General features: G+C 34.7%; 1 protein-coding gene across 1 annotated transcript; it reads right to left on the bottom strand.

Moving 5' to 3' along the window:
• Positions 1–4,920: 4,920 nt before the first annotated feature.
• Positions 4,921–20,883, bottom strand: LOC128997962 (serine/threonine-protein phosphatase alpha-2 isoform). The gene is made up of 7 exons (XM_054423831.1): positions 20,696–20,883; positions 20,414–20,545; positions 12,134–12,364; positions 9,801–10,015; positions 7,725–7,838; positions 7,154–7,297; positions 4,921–6,787 (listed from the first exon to the last, which is right to left on the bottom strand). The coding sequence occupies exons 1-7, from the start codon at positions 20,748–20,750 to the stop codon at positions 6,683–6,685; spliced, it is 996 nt and encodes a 331-aa protein (XP_054279806.1). The 5' UTR covers positions 20,751–20,883; the 3' UTR covers positions 4,921–6,682.
• Between the last annotated feature and the right edge of the window lie 2,632 nt (positions 20,884–23,515).

Below are 23,515 nucleotides of genomic sequence, written 5' to 3'. Positions count from 1 at the left end.
TTTTCTCAAGGTAATAGAATAAGAACCAGCCAACAAAAAGAAGCGTTTGCATTTATGAAAATTGTGTATTATTATATTATAAACTGCAGCTGGTCCAAAAATCCCAGTGCGTCTTTGAAAACCCTTGATTTATTTTCCTTTACAAATCATCAAATATTTCTCAAAGTTATCCTGACACAAAATTTCTATTCGCCTAATTTGATTTTCACTCAAATGTCTCCTTAAAAATATCACATTTATTCCCTATTTAAATATCATTAGTTTAATGAATACCCTAGGTTTGCTGCAACAGGGAGGGTAAATTTTTTTTGTAAAATGTTATTAGTTTAGTATGAAAACAACAACAGTTTACTTATTCTCCATGTGGGAATTGAAAAATTACATTTTTTTCCTCCGTAACCATTAGGCGCATAATAACGCTTCAATATACTAAATTATTTGTTTTTTGAAGCTCTACAAAATGATGCTGAAATAAATTGCTAAATTTTATGTTTTTAGGGTCAAAAATGAGAAAAACCAATTTTTACCCCCATAAAACCCCGTTCGAATGGTCCTATCATGCAGGTTTGTGAACTCGTTCTAATAAATATAGGTTTACTACTTGTTTATACCAAATTTCATCATAATCGGATCATTTTTGCTCGAGTTAACATGCTAACGGACACATGTATATATATATATGAAATTTGAACGGTTGGTGTTTTTGGCCTCTAGGGACCTCAAAACGAAAAAGTAAATCGGTCCCGGGAGGTAATAGCTTATTCCCTATATGGGAAATTCACTAACAATCCATTAATAATCAATTTCAACAATCAAATTACAGTTTATATCATGCAACTCAAGCTGTTTAATTTATCTGCATGTATTTGAAATTTGACTCCCATTCCACTACGAGTATTTTTATTTTTATTTCATTTATTCAGTTCAACTGTATAGTTGTAAAATATGTAAAACAACAAACCTACCTTTTCTTGAATACAGTAGAACCCCTCATATCCGGCCTTGGTTTTACCGGACCAGGCTTCCAGGAAGCCAATATCAAAATTTTTTTCTCACAGCTTACAGACGTTTAGATGCAAGCACTAGTCTTTGTGACTACTCAAGTCATAAAAAAAATTGTTCTCATTATTTATCTGTTTGTTTATAAATTTATTTGCTGAGTCACTATACTCAGTTGAGCTAGTAGGCCTCTGATCAGTTGATTGATTATTTCCAAAGTAGGGTTATTTATTACAGTACAATACGAGTACATTAATTTTTGTATTTTACAAGTCCTAATGATTTTTAAGTACAATTTATTGTGATTTTTACCTCCATTTAATAGGTTTTGTTACCTGGAATCGTAATATATGTACATTCTTTACTTAATGGCTTTAACCTAAAAACATTTTTTTCTTTTTACAAACATGTTTATTTTTCTAAAAATGATCCCAGAACAGAATTAAATGATATTTTTGATTGCATATATTGACTACCTATTATTATTAGGTATGAATTGTCATTTTCATAGTAGGTTGGTTTATCCGGCCAACTCGTTATCCGGTCAGGGGCTTGGTCCCGTCGTGGCCGGATATGAGGGGTTCTACTGTACAAGATTTCAATAGTTTGGGTCTTGATATTTTAAGATTTTTCACAATCCTCGTGAAATCCTGGCATGGGCGTCAATCTGACTTTTGTATAGGGGTGGGGTACGGAATAAACCCCAGTAAAAAAGGTGGTCTTAGGGTGGTACTCCAGTAAAATAATTAAAATTAGGATAAAAAAAATAATTAATTTTACGCTTTTTTAAACATAGGCCTAAATTTGTTATGTCAATTTATGTTGCACTGATTTAAAAATTCAAATTCTTACTACTGTGCCCACTGGCATAGTGTGAATTATTTATAGTTCTTGCCACCCTATGTTGAGGCAGCCAAAGGCCGCACTAGATATACGCCGTGCGGCCTTGGGCTGCCTCAACTTAGGGTGGCGAGGACTAACTTTTGTTTTACTCCGCAATCTAAGGAAATAGGTTATTTTGAGGAGAACTTCTAGACAAAATTCATTAATTTTTCCAGATTTAACAGAAAATCCTGGGTATTTTGGTCGTGATTCCTAGTCCCCAAGTGTACAGTTGGGTTATATAATGAATCTGCGGGTACTCCATGTTTTTGTGTCGAGCGTGAATTTCCACGACCACGGAGAGCGTTTACAAAGATGCGCGATTGAAAATTGACTATTTAAACGCGATCGATGAGACAATGATGTCTTGACGCAGAATTTGTCTAAGATTTATTTTGTACCTCGGAAGATGAGCATGATTTTGCCAAGACCAAGGATAGATGTTCTCAATTTTGCCATGACCGCGGAAGATTTTTACGATATTGCCATGATTGTTGACAATGGACACGGAAGACGTTCATGATTTAGCAGTGACTACTGAAGATGTTCTAATTTTTGCCGTGATTGCGGAAGACATTTACCGCTTTGCCGAGATAGCCTAAGATGTTTACGGTTTGGCCGAGATCGCGGAAGATGTTTACGGCTTAGCCGAGATTGCGAATTATGTTCATTTCACTGTAATCGCAGATGTTCTTGATCTTGTCATGGCCACGGAAGATGTTATTAATTTTACTGTCACCCCTGAAGGTGTTGACGATTACACCCTGACAACGGATGACGATCAAAATTTCACCTTGACTGTAGGTGCAAAATTAAAACTGGTTTTCCCAGTGCACGTTGAAAATTTCCGCATAGTTCCTGATTTAACTAATTTACGAAAACCTCCCAGGATTCTCAGTCTGTATAGTCAGCCTGGTAGAGCCTCAAACTTGATCACAGTTACCCTTCTGTATGAAGAAGTTGCTTTAGCTCTGGCTATTAAGGTTTGCAAAATAGATTTGGCTTGAGCTATTAAGGTTTTGGTGTGAGTTGAGTTATGAAAGTTGTGACATTATTGTCACAAATTGAATACCTCAGTATCTCAAACTTTCGGTGTTACAAAATTAACCCAACACCTACTCAAAAAATCGATGTACCCAACCTCCTTCAGTTTCGAGGTACCCATTTCTATTGTTACTTACTTTTTGTATGAAAAGTTTATAAATGTTATAACTTTTTTGTTAATGATCCTTTTGTGTACTCCATCTTCTATTGTCAATATGAGTACATTGCGTCAGTTTTCTTGTGTACTATCATTGACTTTATATCTACACTTGTGTATATATAAAGTCAATGGTACTATATAATACTATGATTACAATCAAAACAGATGGATAAACAATGAACATCAAGTCGTTTTTAGGCTGATTGTAAGAAATTACTACATGGATCTAATGTTCATCCCAATAAATAAGCATTCAACTGGATTTGCACTGGTTTTGGTGAAAACTAAAAAGTATTTCCTTCAACCTAGCATTACTAACTTGTTTGATTTTATACTGGGGCTTTTTTAATAAATGGCCTCACAATTCTGACTCAAATGATGAAATCAGCCGACAATTTTTTCTAGCAGATTGTTGTAAACGGTGATTGCAGAGCTCAGATAGCTTATGGCTGCACTTAATCTAGGCAGCAAGTGCCTCATCCTCTACTAACAAAGGCCCTCTACCAGTGGCGTAACTAGAACATGGCTTTGGTGGGGGGGGGGATGGAGGAGCCCCAAATACGGGGGGTGGGGGCCTGGGGGTATGGAAAACCCCCCAGCAAATAGGGGGGTCCGGGGAAAATTTTGAAAAATTAGAACTCCAAATTTGCGTTTCCAGGCATTCCAGAGGTGTAATCACGTTCAAATCAACCCAATTGAGGCTCTCTGGCCGGTCAGTATCAGGAAATAGCAAGTAACTAAATCATAATCACAACACAACAAACAAACAAATTATTATTAAGTTGTTGTTGTACTGTAGCCTTCTGAGCTGTGCGTGAAGAGCCGTATCTACAGAGTTTATGATCACACAATCAACAATGATGTGAATGTCAGCTGTAAAGAGGAAAGGTAAAATATCCTTAGGCTACTGTTAAAACTTGATATTAATATAGTTGGGAAATTCGTATAATATTGTTGGGTTAATTCGAGTAATATAGTTGGGAAATCCACGTAAAATTGTAGTTGGGAAATTCAAAGTGTAATATATTTTTTTGGTGCAGTGTTGCCAACCTAATATGATGATTTTTCCATGTTATCGCCACTGGAAATACCCTATTTTATTACATTTTAAACTATTATGGAGAGGTTATTTAGTTACGCCACTGCCCTCTACCATATTTTCAAAAAAAGGCTGTTCAGTACATACTGGACTGAATTAAAGATCGGAATTCCCTTGATTGGTACAGTTACGTAACTAGGCATTCTTCTGTTGAAAATATGAAGGTACAAGAGGGATAAATGACAACGTGTCCTCCTTAGGTGTGTAGTATGTTTGACTCCCACACACAGTCAAAAAAGAAAAAAAAATAGAGACTAGAAATTATAACTTCTTGGTCGATTTGGGTTTGAAAGAAAGATCCACAGAACATTAAAATGGAGGGAAACTATCAGTTGGTCAAACTAAATGTCTGTGGCTTTTTTTGTGGGGGGGGGGCATTGTTATATATAACTCATGATCTTCAGTTACCAAAGATATGGCTGCAAAAAGTAGCCTAAGTTTTTTAAAAGTATTGTGATAGAACAATAATTTTTCACCGACTTTAACATGAGACAGTCTGGCATAGTTATTTTGTGTAATTTGTTGTTATTATGTGTTTGTTATTTTGTGCTGTAAAGATGTAAGCTGGCTGCCTGCCCCCAAAATATGTTCACCCTCTGATTCTGTATGAATGTAATCATTACCTGCACCAAGATGCAAAACAAAACACAGGTTATTTTAGTTAGGCCTAATTTTTTTCACAGCTTTTAGGATCTTAATTTAATGGTTGGTATGATGATAGAAATGAATCTCGTGATAAAATTATTTCATATTTATTTCATTATGTGCTCCATTAAAAAAGAATTTTCAGAAACAATATACATTACGACGAGAATAATGTTTACAGTACATCAAAACTATGGGTACATAGAGAAAAATCAAATAATTTATACTGTTGATTACAGAATTTGAAACATACTTGATATTGCTAATAAAAAATGAGTTTTGTTATACACATTATATCCTACAGCTATAACAACCATGGTGTCTTATGTTGCTACGAAGTGAGTTTAACTTAAATGAATTAGTGAACGGAATCTCGGAAATTGATATGAGGAAATTTGGAATTTTACATCAAAATATATCCTTGAACAGCAAGGGTGTTACATTTTTATTGAAAAGGGACAAGTTCAGCTATCTTACCTGAAAAAAATTTAGTCCAGTGGCCAACAGATACACAATAAAAGAACATAAAACATAACCCTGATTGGAACTTCTTTAGAGAGTGGGTTGAAGAGAAAAAAGTCCTACATCAGGATGTAATAGTGTGATGTTTAATGTTATTTTATTGTGTATCCATTAGCCCCTCAAACTTTCTCAGCTATGCTAGCTGAACTCTATTCCATTTAAACAAATTCCTTAGCAGCCAATTGGTTTTTTGTTCCAGGAAAGGCTATAGGCCACGATTTTTAATTGTAGAATAAATGGGATAGCAGCTAGTTTACATTAAAATAAGTCAGGAAGCCCATAAAACACAAAATATTTCAACTTCAGAGGGGCATAATATTGTGTTCTATAACTTACCTGTACTTCCAAGGTAGGCTAGCTGCTATTCCCATTTATTCTTACTTGCCAATTCTTTCTTTTAAGTAATTTTGTTTTGGTGTGAAAGCTTTTACAAGTGAATTTCTTTTCGGAGATTATATTTCCATTAAAAAAAGAACTGTAGTAAACAATTTGTATAAAATAAAAAAATGATAAAATAAAGCTTGAGATTGCAATATAATCCTTAACCAATATTGTACTAAAACTTAGTAAGGTCAATAGACAAATAATCTGAATAATCTTATAACTGGACATCAACTAGCATAAAGATCTTTTAAACTTTATTAGAGCACCGACAATGGTCTCTGAAAATCTAATACTAACCAGCAGTGTATTAACTTTCAAATAACCTCAATGAAAATCTGCTCAAAACATTAAATGTATTAAGTAAGAATGAAGCTTATGATAATGTTCCATAGTCATTATGAATAGCTCTTTTGAAAATACATAATCTACAACTTAAATATAGCTGACTTTGCAGATATTTTAAGTTTTAACTAAAAAATTATGATACCATGTGATCTACACACAGCATTTTTCTTACTTTCACTTACACCCACCAAAGTTTTATCACAATTTCTTCTTATCAATGATAAATAGACAGAACACAAATCTTTTTTCATTTATGAACTTCATAAAAAATAATATTTTAACAGGGAACAACTCCATAAAAATTAATTTAGGCAAGTATTGTGTATCTTATGCAATCTAAATGAATGATTACTATGTTTTATAACAGCTTAAAATTACGAATCGACCCTGAAAGAATATTACAGTGGGCATATAATACGTATATATATTTGTAGATGTGGGGGGTTGATCCACATTTACAGATAAAAATTGTCCTTCTTTACCTAAAATTTAAATTGCGGAAACAAGCAAACATGAAACAGAACAATTATTATGCTATCGTTGCACAGGGATATCTCAAGGAGATCAAAAAAAAAACCTATGTTCACGTAGTAAGGGTTGATTCACTTCTTGGATTTATCCCTCTTTGCCGTAACGCCTCGAGGGGGTGTTACTGGTCGCCCACTGTTTATCACGTTGTACGAGGGAAACTTCTTTTTGTCTGCCGGCTGCAAAAATAAGAAGAAGTTATTACCAACACTCATGCTGAATTCAAACTCATCCTAAAATATGCTGCAAGTGTCGGCATTTTTGATTAAATAATTTGATTGGGAATTATTTTAGCCACCCCATTTTTAAGAACTTGCATTAAATTACATTTCCTTTTGTTTGTGGTGGTTGTATACTAACACTTAAGTATATTTACAAAAATATTTATGTTTCTTGAAACTGGGAAAACAAAATATAGTATGAATTTCTATAATGAATCAAGTTAATTGAATTGGTTTGGTTAGAGTGGGAACACTTAGAAATGTCAGAGGGTAGGCAAGAGATAAATAGTGATAAACAAATGATGATCTCAACTGAAAGCTTGCCTTGAGAATTTGGAAGGAGCACATTAGAGTCTCGTCGACAGACATCATTGCACCAGCGTTGTCGAATTCGCCACAGTAATTTGGAGCGGAGAACAAAGTGACTAATTGTCGTTTGGCAAAGAACTCGTATCCGTCTTCAACCACCTGGAAAACCAAGGGATACGTAAGTGAAATGTCATTATTTATTTACATGGATACATTTAAATTGCTTAGAAAAGTTTGAGTTTTTAAATGAATATTCGAGAATCGAGTATGTAGCAAAACTAGTGTCATTCTTAAGACGTATTATTCAATATGTCAAGTTTATCAAAGGCAAAGCATTAAACTGTAAACATAACTCTTTAAGTTGCTTATTGCAAACAAAACCTTTGGTACCAATAATTTAATACAAATTTGCCTTTAATGTATCAACAAATAGTTTTAACACTACATCTGACAAGCGGCTCAATGAGTTGAAGTTGGCATTGAAAGACTCAAACAAGGTTTGTCCTGTTAGAACAGGATGTTGTGTATTAGTCTGAACACATCTCTGTACTTAGAATTAAATTAGGAATGTAGGAGTGGCACATACCTGGTGGGCTCTACATATCAAGTCAAAGTCATGCTTATGGAGGAACTTAGCCACCACTTCAGCGCCGAATGTGAAAGATACTCCTCTATCGTTCTCTCCCCATCCCATTGTGTCCTAGAACAAAAATTATGTTAGTACATCTCCACTAACAGTAATTAGGTCTGCATTAGTCTCTTTAAATTGTAAATATAAAGATCATAAATTTAGCAGACCAAAATGATAGAGGAATTAAGATTTAACCCATTGGATACTTATCACGGAACGGTTCCGTGACAGATGTTTTGGCCCAAAATCTTTATCACGGAATGGTTCCATGATGATGTAATACTATTTTTTAAAATTATTACAGTGCTATTATGAACACATATGTGTTTAAAATTGTTCCTAAAAACTAAGGGAAAGCCATATTTGTACAAAAAAATATATAAATCCAGGAATAACATCAAAATAGCTTATATATCGAATTCTGATCATATTCGGTGATTTGGGAATTGAGTTTGACGTTTTATAACTTATAGCCCATTGGTCAATTACAATATATTTATTTACAGGATTTTACGTTCCAAAGGCTTTGACTTTAATTTGTTTACTATTTGACAACTAGTACTGTTGAAGTTTGTGTGGTTATATTGTTTTGTATTCGTATTGCGAGTAGCTTTTCAAACCGAGGTCGTGTTGTTTACAAACTGTAGGCTATTATGGCTCGTCATTCAAGAGATGACAACTTTGACAGAATTTTTAGTAGTGAAACTGACACAATGTTAGATGAAGAGGACAGAGAAATTGAGGATGAAGGTGATATATCTGGTGACGAGTGGGTGTGCGAAGCTGAAAGAGCGGACATCAGCGATGAGTTGGATGAACTTGACCCTATCCTAGAAGATAATAGGCCTGTTTTGGAGGAAGAGGTTGAGAATTGTTATGAGTTTGATTATAAACCAGAACATTGATTGTTTGTTGATACGTTGTTTGATGATTCGGTGATTGAAGAGGTAGGTGATTCAATGGATATTGAAGAGGTAGGTTATGAAATGGAGATTGATAGCCCAATTATAGAAGAGGTTGAACGATATGATCTTGATCAACATTTAGTTGAAGAAGTAGGCCAAGGCGATGGGCCTATTCCTACACCTGACTTGCCAGTGATAACTGTAGCTAGGCCTACTCGTGATAAACCTCTAGGCTCCAGAAGTCTTTCCAGAGGAAGGTCTAATTCTAGGAGAGGTAGGGGTAGGCATTCAAGAAGCCTTAAATACTGCTTGGCTTAGATCCAACACAAGAACTTCTAAGTCTATTTTGACCATGTATGATGAATTTACACTGTGAGTGAAATGTTTTAGCAGCTAGGCCTATTAGGGTATCTTAGACTAATGCCATTATTGTTTACAAATCTCAGATCACAGAAGTTAAAAAACTTTCCTACATTCTTAACAGACCGGGATGTAATTTATATTGGGGGTACACAATAGACCATAGTAATGCTACAAATCTTGTCACTAGAGCTGAATGTATAAACCAATTTCTCGTATACCTTTCTAAATGAACAATTTTTATTCAACTTGGTGCCTAAAAAAAAGTGGTTCTTCTGCTCTCTTAATCGGTCATTAAAACCTGTGATAGTCGAGAGGAAAGGGTTAGGTTCCTCCCCACAATTCCTACAGAAGCCAGTTTTGATACACAGGATACAAATTTTGGTGGGATCATTTGCAATCTCAAGATGAAGTTTTATAAGTCTAACTGTTAGGATTGAATTTTCTAAAAAGTGTTTAATACTATATTATATCTCACTATTATAAGTTTGTTTTTATTATAGCTCTCCATTATATGTTTTATTGTCCTCAGCATTATTATGTAAAAGACATACATAAAATATTCAAACATTTTACAACTGTATGTACTCATAACATAATTCTTGCAAAAATATTGTTTTTTATTACCTGGTGAGAAAGGCTGTGTGGAAGAATTTTTTCAATTCATTGCGACTGGATTAACCTTACATCAATGAAATTTAGAAGGCTATCTTTTAATCAAGACATAGCTGAACTAAATCAGTTTGGAAGTCTGACATTGGCCTACCTTATCGGGATCCGACCACAGCAGGTCACAAAGTAGTCCTTGATCAGGCACGTCCGTGGGCCTCATGATACGGCGGATCTGTTCCATGCTCTGCAGATCAGGACTCAGGCCTCCATGACAACAGAAGATCTTCTCATCGACAATTGCGGCGACAGGTAAACAGTTGAAGCAATCCGTGAACGTTTTCCACAGCTTAATGTTGTACCTTCGTTTGCCTGAGAACAAATATTATGGGGATAACGTTATTAACCTACTTAAAGTTATAAACATTTTTGTGTTTAGACTTAAGATGTACAAGCGAAATGGACCACCACACATGTTGCACATGTGTTGTTCTATGTGCCATTCCACCAGCCGTGGCACCTGGATTATGAGTCCCATGCATGAAAAAGCCCAGCAAAAAAATATTTAGTGTGGAATTCATTTGAGGTCCCTTAGTTGTTAATTCAGCAGAACGTGAGTTTTTATTTGACCAAAAACGATTACCTGAACCAATCTACAACATCTTGGAGTTGGAAATAACCTACTAAAAACTACCTGGATAGAAAAGTGAGACTTGCTTGAGTAAAAAAAAAGAAATTTACAGTGCAATGTTGCAAGGCTTTCAAACTAAAAATAAATTTTGGTAAGGCCAAAATATATTTTTGAAGGACCATGGAATACCATATGATGGTTTGCTATTTTAAGCAGACGAACGGTTGTACATTGAAATATTTTTTAAAGAGTGTTTAGAAAATTTGTCAAATATTGGTCTACTGAGAGAGAGGAAATCACAAAGCAAATTTACTGTCTGAATGTTCAAGAGAACATGCAATTTTAACCAAACAAGATGTCTTTACATTATAATGGTGATATTTGTCTCAAAATGAGACCATCCTAATTCAACAGTTTAACACAATATGACCAACTCAATTGAGTACAGAGAAGCAATTAAATCAGAATAATACGAAAAAAACATTGAACAAGAAAGGACGAAAAGAATTTTGTACATAAGTTACACTAGTCCTATAACTATAAATAAGAAATTGTGTATGTCTGTGTGTATGTATTAAGACAAATTTAATTCACAATTTGTTTATGTAAATAAGACAAAAATGTTATAATACAGGAATATATTATTTATTATTTTGATTTACTATTTTCTATATCCTTTTCCTTTCCCTTTTTCTGTTTGAACTAAAACAGCAGTCAATGACTTGAATGAATTAGCCTTACAAATGTTGACATAAACTGGTGGGATGGGCTCAAATAAACATCAACTTATCTTATCTTTCCCAAAAACAAGGTGAGGCTTTAGCTACCTTATTTTTACAGCTGTGTTGCATGTAAAAGTTCACTATATCCTAAACTTCTGCCTCGACTTCCTATGCTTTGGAAAGAAATTTAAAAAAATACCTACACGATTCAACGTGACAAGATAACAACTTTGCAGATTTTACTGCAACTCAAAAACATAAAGATATTTAAACACTAGGCCCTATATTGTAAATATACATCTTATCTTCTTTATTGAGTAATCTTTCATAATAATTTATTTATTTGTTCAATAACATTTTTTATGTTTAGTAAGCAACTTATGATCACCAAATTTATGAATTTAAATCTTAAATATTTTGGTTTGAGTCTTACCCACAATATCATTATTTGATCTTTTGAATTCTGGGCAATATCATTTTTCTACCCTGCATAATATGCAGTGATATTGTTGTTTCCTGTGATTGTGGCAATTACATTACATGGCCAACCCATATCAGTATGGATACTGTCAGTGTGTGTCATACAGTATTAAGACTAATATTATGTATATTCTGTGAAATTTTGTAAAATCATGTAGGATGTATTGTAAAACAGTCTTGTTCATTGGAATGAACAAATGATGTCTAATGAAACTTGCCTTATGTCCCCAACAATTTCCAAAATAAATTAAATCCTTTGTAGACATTAAAATAAATGAATTGAAAATTTGAATAAAAATGCCAAATAGAATTTTTTACCAGTTTTTAGGATTACCTTCAGATTCATTGAACTTTAAATCTGTTTAAATCTTTAATATTAAAATAACCTGTTGACTTCTTTTGGAGAATCGTTACGGATTTGGAAGGAAAATATAGCATAGGCCTATTATTTACCTTCTGAGATAAAATACTAATTTATCTGCACCCTAGTGATGGGGTGATAAAATTGTGAAATTAGGAAGTAGAAAGGGGGAAAGGGTAGCACTGAGGTGAGCCTTAAAGAAATAAAATACTGAAAAAGAATACATCTTGATCAGGTGGGATATAATGTTATTAGGCTGCATATAAAATTGTTTACATTCAGTATGTGCTACTTACACTCATCGTAGAACCCGTATATCCTGTTGATGCTGGCGCACTCATGGTTGCCCCTCAACAAGAAGAAGTTTTCAGGATACTTGATCTTGTAAGCCAAGAGGAGACAGATTGTTTCCAACGACTGTTTACCTCTATCAACGTAATCGCCCAGGAACAGGTAGTTAGATTCTGGTGGGAAACCACCGTACTCAAAGAGACGTAGCAGATCATAGTACTGTCCGTGGATATCCCCTAAAAATAAACATATTAACATTTTAAATTTAAAAAGGTTTTCATGAGTATTTTCATGTTTGTATGAGTGACAATTACTCATACATTTTACACGTTTAGTAAATACGTAAATTGTATCACTTTTCATTTTCGAACAAATGTAGGCCTACATGTTTATATTCAATATCTTATTTGTCATTTAATTTAAATAAAACTTTTTTCTGTATACAATTTCAATCGTTTTAATACAATTTAAATCCCCTGTGCTAACATTGCACGCTTTCAGTGAAAACAATTCCAAGCTGCCGGGAGCAAGCCACCACGATAAATGCTGAGAGCGTCGGAACCAGGTTAGTACGGATAGAATTCTGACTTGCTGCCGACTGCATTGAGGCCACTCTTGCGGGCCTTCCGATGGCAAAGGGTTAAAACCCAATGATCAGGAACAGCTGGGTCCAGTTTCAAACCATCAAAAAGCTACTGACTTTTCTCAGGATCGAGCTGGTGACCTTTTGATTGTTAGGCGAGCATTTTAACCACTCAGCTACCCAGCCTTAGATGGCAACAAGACCCTGTCCCTTACCAAACACATAAAAATAAGCATAAACACACCCAAAATCAAAAGTCAAATAGGATGAAGTTTTTTTTTCTTATCACACCATCTTGTCAGAGTATGATAAAATTAAAGTTTCTATTACATAACAATACTACAACCAAAGCCTGCTATTTTTACTTCTTAACGCTACTAAAATCAACAAAAGAATATGTTTGTATATTCCTTGTAATAACTAAGTTTTATAATTAGCTAACCTTATGTATGGGTTTTAAGTATAATTTTCCTTTTTAAGAGAAGGAACAAAGTAATTTAGATAATAGAACTTGTTCCACAAACAATTTGGTAAAGCAATAAGGCATAGGCCTAAGCTTAGTTCGCATGTTTTTTAATTAACAGAATTTATATAGCTCGCTAGATGAACTTGGTAGCCAAATCAAGTTTAGTTAATAAGTTGATAGAAATAGTTAGCCAGTTAGTCATAACATGAAACATCTAACCTTGGTTGTACTGAGTAATCTATTTGCTAACCACAGCTATATGCAATAATAGATTATATGACAGACATGATTCATACAGCAACTTATGGCAGTGCAATATTTAACTGAGGGAAAATCTCCAAAAACAATACAATACTTAAAAATGTATTTCTAATTAATTTATTGTCTTAAATTTTCTTTGTTTCGAATACTACTGGGTAGGTAGATTAAATTTAAATTTAAATGGCCCAAATCGAAGGCTTTCAAAGTAAAGTATTTTTAGCTTTGTCACAAGATTAGCATTTTTGAAAAAGATCCACTTCACTCTAGATTAATTAATTCAATTTTTAGTATTTCAAAGTGTCATTTATGTAGGCCTACTATTTAACATTTTAAATGTAACTAAAAGGAATAAGAGGTTAACACCTCAGTCCAGTAGATGGCTCTCAATGCCAAACTGGTTATGTGATTTACTCTTTGTCGAAGGTTGCATTTACATTATAGCACTATGCTCATTTGCATGACTCTTTTGGTATTTAATATCATTTTTGGCACCACACACTATCTGCTCGACCAGTTTGCAAACCCGGTAAACTATACATAAGAGGGTAATATAATATATACCACAGTGCTTTAAAACTATGAAAGTATAAAAAAAAAACAGCTCTATTGTTTATAGCCAAAAAGCTAAGTAATATTATTTTTATAACATGCCATACATAGGTCTACAAATATATAAATGGTTTCATTATACAAATATATTACAGGTCTCCAAAATAGCTTACATTATACTATACATGATATCAGCGTCTTATAAATTAATATTTACAATTGCATTCCTGCATTGATATGAGTTAGGAATTCCTGGACGCTGTAAGAGGTAAAATTTATCATAAGAGATTTTAATTGTTTTTTTTTTTAATTTTGAAAGGTTTGGTTTTAGCTTAAGAGAAAGTGGAAGAGAATTGAGAAGTTTAATGCCACTGTACTGTAAGTGTCTTTTGAAAAATGTTGTAGAATGTTTAGGGATTGGTAATGTGTGTGAGTTTTGCAATGTGTAGTGGTTTTTGACAGAAACGTTAAATTGAGAAAGTTCTTGTTTTACAAATGTCAAGGATTCAAGAATATAAATAGATGGAAATGTCAAATTTTTTGAATAAGCAAAAATATTTACAGCAGGATTTTATACAAAGAGAAAATATATTGATACCGTTAGAAAGAGGAGATTTTGAACTTTTATTTTCATATATTAACAAACCTCAAAGGTTTATTGCGGACATTTACCATCACGATTGTAAAAAAACAATACACAACGTTTCGAGATCTGGAATCTGATCCCGTCCTCAGGTGAAAAAACGTAACTAACACATTACAACTAACAATGCACGGGACCTAAGTTGGAATACACTACAGAGGGTAGCAGTCAAAAAATATGCACTGTATAGCAGTCAAGTCATGATACAACATGTAAATAATAACCAATCACAAAACACTATAGTCTATAAAAGGTGTAGAGTAAACAGCTCACACAATGGAACAATAATAACACCGTTCGCAATGACTTCACCAATGAGACAGAAGCAACATGACCGACCATGTTGTCTCAGTGTTTCCGATTGGTATTTTATCCTAAATCTCCTTTCTTTTCTGAACAAAACAAGTATGAATATGACTAGGTTATCAACAGTACTTTAGACACTGCAAACTGTTAAGAAAACCTCTGCAAAATAGCCAAAATTGCCAGGGTACCAAGCATTTTAGCATAAATCAGATCAGGGCAGTTCTAGGGTTAAGAACGCTACTGGTACTTGATATAAACACTCCCATTTAATTTAAGGAAACTATAAATTTTGAATAGTGTGATATCTAGAAGCTACACCCAAGCACAGCAAGTGTCTGTTCTTAGCCACATATACAGACAAAGTGAATGGTGAGCTTTTTAGCTGCATCTTTGGTAGCCTAATCGTTGATAGAAAAAATGAACTAAAACTTGTTAAAAGCAGAAATAGTTTGCAGTTTAAAGGGATTTTTTTAATATGGAAAATCAGCCGAAGGACTTGTTTCTATTTGCTATTTATCGTGCTAACGGAAATATATACATAGGCCTATATGAACGTTAACGGATGGTGTTTTTGGCATCTTGGAACATTAAAACAAAAAATAAATCAGCCCCGGGTCAAGGTCTTATTTGGTCTTCGCTAAAACCATTGTTAACATGCTAAACGCCATGATATTCGTGATTTTCCTTGTAGTTCGCTGCAGCCTACTGCTATATCAGTAGTGTGCTCGCCTGCCAAAATTGGGTCTGTCTGAGCCCAACACTCGGCTGGCGACAATGTGATTGTTGCCAGGCTGTAGCTTAGAATACGAGCTTTATTTTGGTGTAGGTTGGTACTAAACATTCCCGTAAAATCCCGTCTGGCAATGCTTTTGACCCGTTTTCGGGGATTTTCTCTATTCGAGCCATATTACAAAGACTCTGGTTATTGATCCAGGCAGTGCTGCTACCTTTGGGTAGGTACATAATAATAATATTACCTTCTACCGTTCCAAATTATTGTAGTCTACGACGCGTTTCGTCAACACAGTGACATCATCAGGTATCCGCTATCGCTTCGTCTTGAAAATTAACATATAGGCCTAACAGTCATTGCACAATTCACAAACACACATTTAATACATTTAACGACAGATCGGTATTGTCGTTGCGGTGGCCACAACTCGCGTACGCACATGATTAATTCTGGACGACAAGTACATGATAGGTCAATTTAGTATATGGTACTATGCCAAATAACATAGGACTAGGCATAAAACTTAACATAAAATAACTTGTATGCATAATTATTACAAAATACATTACCGACACAACTGTAGGTCGATAACTAGAGGTCTACGTCAAACTATTCAGTCTTACTACAAAGATTTATTGAAAATAGGAGACACTTGAGACAGATTTAACCCTAGGACTGCCCTGACCTGGTTTATGCTAAAATGCTCGGTGCCCTGGCAATTTTGGCCAATTTTTTTTTTTAACAGTTAGCAGTGCCTAAAGTACTGTTGATAACCTAGTCATATTCATATTTGTTCAGGAAAGAAAGGAGATTTAGAATAAAGTAAAATGTTAGGAATCCCTGTTGGTGGTTTTTTTCCAAATGTGAAAAAATAAAAAAGAATTCAAAACCATCTGTAAGTCAAATTTTTTGAATAATTTTCAAAAGCCCGGCCTAGCATTTTACACCAAATTTTTAACAGACAATCTAAGATATATGAAATGTAGGCAATTTATTTCCCTACGTGGAAATGTGATTGATTTGTTTCAAATAATTTTTTTACCAGAATTACGGGGGAAAATACAGAAATTGGGGAAAATCAACAAATTTGCGCTGAACATTTGAATTGAAACATAAAAATATAATCAGGAGTGTACAATTTATATACAATACTGATTGACTCAGAGTCAACCATTTCAAAAATAGGGCCCTGTTGAGGAATGACATGCACCCTAAGCTGGGATATTTGCATGAGGTCATTGCATTCCTACCAATGACTATCTTTGAAATCATTTTATCTATTTATCTGGCCAATATATAGTAGACTCCCTCTTATTCGGACACCCTTTAACCAGACATCAGTTTAACTGGACTACACTCGGTGGAAATGACATCTCTTTAACCAGACAATTTTTATCTGCACATAACCGGAATAGATAAGCAGGAAGTGGGCAGCACTGAAAAGATTTGAGACCAGTGATCGCGTGTCTAAATACAATGCTCTCCTAAATTTAAGTCAAATACTGTATTCAGTATGCATTTAAATCCGTTTTAATGAGTTTTTGGGGACGTCGGTTTAGGAAAGACTGTTATCCGAACTGGCCTCGGTCCCGAGGAGTCCGGATAAGAGGGAGTCTACTGTATGCTTAAATACACTTAGCTTAAGGTCTATATACAGGGTGCCCGTATTATGACGGCGGATGCTGGAATTAGGTTTTTGTCATGCCGAAATTAGGCAAAGGAGGTAAAATAAGGTAGGCCTACCGTACGTAAAGTATATTTCTTATATAAAATTCATTTTAAGGAATGTTTTGAGAATAAGTGTTTTTTTTTTTTTAATACTATAAGTTACCTAAATGTTTAGGTTTGGATCAAATATGTCCCATGCTGATAAGTTATTGCCTTCTCCCTTTAAAACCTGCCTGCATTTGGGCTGTTTCCCTTAGGCCCTAAGTTTTGAACTGTTTTCTCTTTATTTTGAGGGCCTAGGCCTAATTATAACTTTTATTAACTTAATTAGCCTACTCTATGAATGTAAACATATTTAAGTTACTGAACAACCTCGCTAATCCATCAACTGAAGGCCCGGGACCGCGGTCAGAACAGTGAAAACGTCAGATTATCTGAGAAGCAGCATGATCAGGATTTTCCGCGGTTGCTGAGGACAATTTCTGGATTTGTCAAGAAGTTTTCTACAATTGGGGTGTAGGCTACAATGTGGTAAATCTGGACTTTTCTTTTAAAAAGCCTTCCTAAATCATTCCTACGATTCTAGTGATAAACCACAGTAGGCCTACCTAACAAAATCTTTAATTGCAAAAATACAAGGAAAATAGATAGCCTAAATAAGAAAGATTAAAAACATTTCTCAATAAAACATTTATTTAGCTAGATCAACATTACAAATGCATTAGCCAAGTCAAATTTAGTAAAAGTAACTATTAAATATCTTTTAAAATATAAATTAAAATTCATGAGGACTGTCCGTCAGCGAGAAAGGCGCAGACAGTAGCCTTTACCCGCGAGAAATTACCTCAAGTGCCTTTTGAAGCATCCCGGATCTGAAGTGGACTTGATTTGAAGAGGGAGATCATTGAACAGTTCAATGGCATTATAATTTAGTAATTAAAATTTGTTAATGTCTTTCAAAGAATGTGGTTAAATGGGCTGGAATTCACATGTCTAGTTCGAGTCGGTTTGGACTGGAGACAGCGAGAGAGGTGTCGTCAGCAAAAGACATATTTCACCCTTTTGAACAACTGATGGGAGGTCGTTGATGAAGAGGAACAGTATCATACCAACAACCGAACCTGAGGCACTCCACTACCGATCGTACCAGTAAATGATCTGTGAGGGCGAAGACACCCAAATTCCATAAGAGTGTAACTTCTCCTTGAGAAGGTGATCCATCCAAGATGATCCACTGGGTCAAATGCTTTGGTCATGTCGAAGAAGATGCCAAAAGCTTTCTCACCTCTATCCAGTGCACTGACCACAGTCGATACAAGGTGATAAATTGCGTCTGTTGTCAGCCCAATTTTTATGAAGCCAAACTGTTAACTGGTGAGTTCCCCCTTTTTATGTATAGGCTTAAAAACAGAGAGCTTTAGAGTATCGGGAAACTGACCAGAAATAGAGGACGAGTTAATTAAATGAGTCAGAGGTGTCAAGATCACATCATCACCTTGGTGAAATTTCATCTCTGCCGGTTGAACTCTTATTTTTCATCAACATTATCTAAAAGTTGCGACTTCTTTTTCAGTTGTTGGGCAAAGGAAGAGAGAATTTGACACATACCTTGTACAGCTGTTAGTACCTTTTTTATTTGACTGGCTGCAAATCTTGACAAGAAATTAATAAATCGATCAGCCACTAATTGTGGATCTATGATTAAATAAACTTTCTCATCAAGGAGGTGGGGTTCTTTAAATTGTTAGTGTGTTCCATTTTTATTTTCACTAATTTTAACACATAAAGCCTTGCTTTTATTTTCTGCCTAGTTTATTTTACATGAGATTTCTTTTGCCTCACAAGTCTTCTAAAATTGGATTTTATTCTTAGATAATATTGCCTCATGTAATGTTCGGAGGGAAGATCTTTTGTTCGGTTGTAAAGGTCAATCATTTCTGTCCTTTTTTGGCACATTTATTTGTCTAAAATAACACGACCTGTGTTTTTCCTTTCTTTTTTTATGCTAATTCTAATATATGGCGTAACTGGCTTTCAAAAATGGAAAATTTGTCATTCATTGTTGTTGTGTTGTGCTAGGCTAATAGAAACCCGGAGTCTATGAGACCCCATTAGAAAATAATGGACCCCGCTTGGAAACACACAAACCGAATCCCTGGGCCTATGAGACCCAGTTTTAAAATAGGCCTACCGGTACACTAAACTCTGGGCTTCTGAGGTGGACTATGATATGAACAGACAACCTAGGTCAAGGTCACGGCACCCACGCAAAATGAACAAAAACTAAAACAAAAAGTAGGGGAGGAAAAGCGCAGGAAGGTATTGGGGGAATGGAATCCCCCAAATAAACAGTGTTGCCAACATGCGTTTGGCAAAAAAATTGAAAATTCCCGTGGGCCTGTCAGACCGAAGTTTCGATAATAGTGTGAAATAAGATAATTGTTTTAACCAAAGTAGGCTACATGGCCTATCACTTCCTGTGCAATATGTTACACGCCTTGAGAAACGGCCTAGTTCCGTTATATTTCTGCAATTGGCGGCTGGTTTTGACATCTAAGTTAAAAACATTTCTTTAGGTTTATTGATGATTGTCTCAAAAAAGTTCGGAAATAGGCCTAGGCCTAAGCCTAACCCGTAACTTACCCATAGCCTAATGCTTCTTTTATCATAGGAAGAGTCCTAGATTTGCCCATAAACGTAGGAGACTTTCAATATTTTGCCACGATCACGGGAGACAATGATATTTCCATTAACCTACCAGAAAAAAGTCGCAAACATAGATAAGTTAACAACTAACTTATATATATACATAGGTAACAAGTACCTAGGCCTATTCATGCTTTGCAAAGGCAACAAATCATATAAACTTACTCCAAACCTAGCATTATAGGCCTCTAAACTTAGGCTAGGCTAACCAGGGAGAGACCTTTTGAGCCTAGGCCTAAATGCCAATGAATTCATTATTTTTAATATCACTAGTAGGCCTAATGGTCTTGTTAGCAGTATGCCTAGAGGATGTTGCATAATCTAAGAGCATAGGCATAGAAATGTAGGCTAATATAAACAGAAAACTTACCACAAATTTTCAAGGGAGCTTCCAGCTCCAAAAGAATAGGTTGGGATAAAAAGATTTCTCTGGATTTTAGACACAATCCCCTGATTTCACTTTCCGTAAGCTGCACATTCTTTCCCGGCCTTGCTCCTCTGACTGTAAAAGAAAATCTGCTTTAGCTCAAAGTTAAAATGAATAGGCCTACCATTTCAGAACAAAAAGGGCATAACATCCTTACAATGAAACGACAGTAGGTATAAACACTTTTCTTTTCAATATAAGGTTTAGGCCTATATCATGATTTACCTTCAAGCAGTCTAGCAATAATACTATCTATGTTTAGTTTGTCGTCCGTGGCCATTGTTGATACAAATGACAAAAGTTAAATTAGGAAATATACAACAATAATTTAAAGAAACGCCACTAATCTTCAATTTCTACACCGCACCAACATATAAGCTAATGAGCGTAATAATGGCTTCCTTCCAATGGTGTTGACGTCATCTTCAAGCGGCAAAACGCCCTCTTCTTTTTATTTTCAACAACCTACAAAGGTTATATATATACATTATAGCATGTAATCTATTTACGCATTCAGTTAAAATTAAACTGTAAAATCAAGTGATAAAAATACTAATCATGTAAAATATTCGTTTAACTAGTAAATATATCAAATATTGAACATGTCCCATTGCCTATTTTAGTATACAGTCATTGACTTTATATATGTTTATATCTACACGTGTTGATATAAAGTCAATGATACGGTCTAAGTCTAAGTAAAATTTTACTGGGCGTTTTATTTTTCCTGTTATCTGAATAGGTATGCGAAAAAAAATGAAAATAAAATCAGGCACACTTTGTTAAAACACACTTGGTGGCTGTGACTTAATGGGTAAAATATTGGAGGGCCGTATAGTTATGTACATCTATATCTTAAACTGTCTCGTATTTGTTAAGAAAATATCAACCTTTTTCAAAATCAGTCTCAACCTATCTCCTATGGTTTGAGAAGCCGGTCCGATTTGGACATTCCAAAGCACAAAACTGTTTTTTTGAAAATCATTTATTTTACATTGGCATTCAACTGTTCAATGCACTGCCCACTCCCCTTAAGATGGAAAATATAGTGTAGACAAATTTGGCAAAGGGGTTGGGAGTCTTCTTTTGGGGACCGCGTCTCGTTGTCCCGCCGTCTAGTTGTACCTATGCCTACTTGTACCTCGAGAACTAGGGACAACTAGTCGTAGGTACAACTAGACGTAGGTACAAGTAGACGGTGGCTCACCCGACTAGTTGTACCTGCAGATTTTTAGGAGGTACAACTAGACGTAGGTACAAGTAGACGTATGTACAACTAGACGTGTATCCCACCGACAAGTAGTATCACCTAGCTTGTACGGATGCGACAAGTTGTCCCTACGACTAGTGGTCCCTACGACTAGTGGTCCCTACGACTAGTGGTCCCTACGTCTAGTTGTACCTACGTCTAGTTGTACCTACGACTAGTTGTACCTACGCGTATTTTGCGTCCTTATATAGTCTAGTTGTATCTATCCTTCAATTCGTTACTCTGTTAAATTGATTACTGCACGAGTACTTTTTAATAATACCCTTAATTAAATCAGAAACTGCAGTGTTCCGAGTCAATTGAGTATGATTGGCAAATATTTTTTTCCCGCACTACGATGTTTTAGTAGTTTTACAGACGTTAATTGGAGACTGAAAGCTACGCATTGCTGTCCAGGGTCAAAATGGTAGCTATAGTTGTAATTAAATTTTTCCAGCCCTAGTACCAAAAACCGCTTAATTACTTAAAACATTTATTTAAATTATTAAATATACAAGCAGTATATCCTTAATGAATTGCAATAGACCGCTGCCTAGCAATTATGAATTGCTATTTTTGCTGATACCTTTAAATATTTTTTCACATAACCTTAAAGCATTTGCATTGATTAGTGTGCATTTCTTATAGTTTACAATGGATTTCCCAGTGAACAATGAGCAATGAAGTTGAGGTCTAGTGGTTGAAAACTCGACCAAAAATATGCAATGTACAGACTTCTCTATTTAACATACACTGTAAATAATACATATGTGATTGAAATTTCTTCCATTTGTTTTGATTTTATTTTCATAATTAGTTGTTATTTCGTCACCAGCATAGCAACCCGTTAAACCCATGTTAGTTTAAAAAATATATAATTCTGTTTTATGTATTTTTTTAACCTATTTTAATTTATGAAGGCGTTCTGTAGATCGACAGGAAAATACATTTCTACCGATATGCGGATATTTTCTCTGTGATGTTCGAGCTGAGAAAAAGGTTGTAAAGAAACATGCTTGTCTATTAATAATAATAATAATAATAATAATAATAATAATAATAATAATAATTGAAAAGTCATATCTGGGTTATTTTTTCAATGGTATTTCAATACTGAGCTTTAATTACGTTTGCGTAGAAGGTAATTAAGATGTGTTTTTGAGAAAAGTTAGTAGTTAAGTGTGAAATACACTAATTTGTCAAAGTATATGCATCAACAGCCAAACTACGCCAGTTTACGTAATATCCATAAGTATAACATATATATTTTTTAATTTGAACTTGTAATATTCTCCGTGACTAATACCATACAAAAACACTTCATCATACTCAATTACCGGTACTTGTTTTTGTAAACTCTGAATTTATTTATTTAAGATAATTGTTTAAAGTTGTTGTTAAAGCTAGTTAATGTTATTTTTCTGTAGAAAGGTGGAGTTTAAGTGGAAAAAACAATGATAGCAGATCTTGACAAGAAATAAGGAAAACCAAAGTGTAATATGGATAAGGACTGACCGAGGGACACAGTACATTGTTATCAAGAACAGGGGTTTCTCAATGAGCTGCGGACAAGCTAAATTTTCCTGGCTTTTGTAGCAAGTTGTTTATAAAAAATTGTTGTAAGATTGTATGATTTTTAAAGAAATAAGATTAATCCCTTAAACTGTAGATAAGTTGAAGGGGAGATACAACTAGCCGTAGGTACAACTAGACGTAGGTACAACTAGACGTAGGTACAAGTAGGCGTAGGTACAACTAGTCGTAGGTACAAGTAGTCGTAGGTACAAGTAGTCGTA

This window comes from Macrosteles quadrilineatus, unplaced genomic scaffold (genome assembly GCF_028750875.1).
Source record: "Macrosteles quadrilineatus isolate MER2022 unplaced genomic scaffold, UCM_ALF_1.0 Scaffold_7__1_contigs__length_78375512, whole genome shotgun sequence".
Classification (NCBI taxonomy): Eukaryota; Metazoa; Arthropoda; class Insecta; order Hemiptera; family Cicadellidae; genus Macrosteles; species Macrosteles quadrilineatus.
This window is presented reverse-complemented; position numbering and strand designations above follow the sequence as displayed.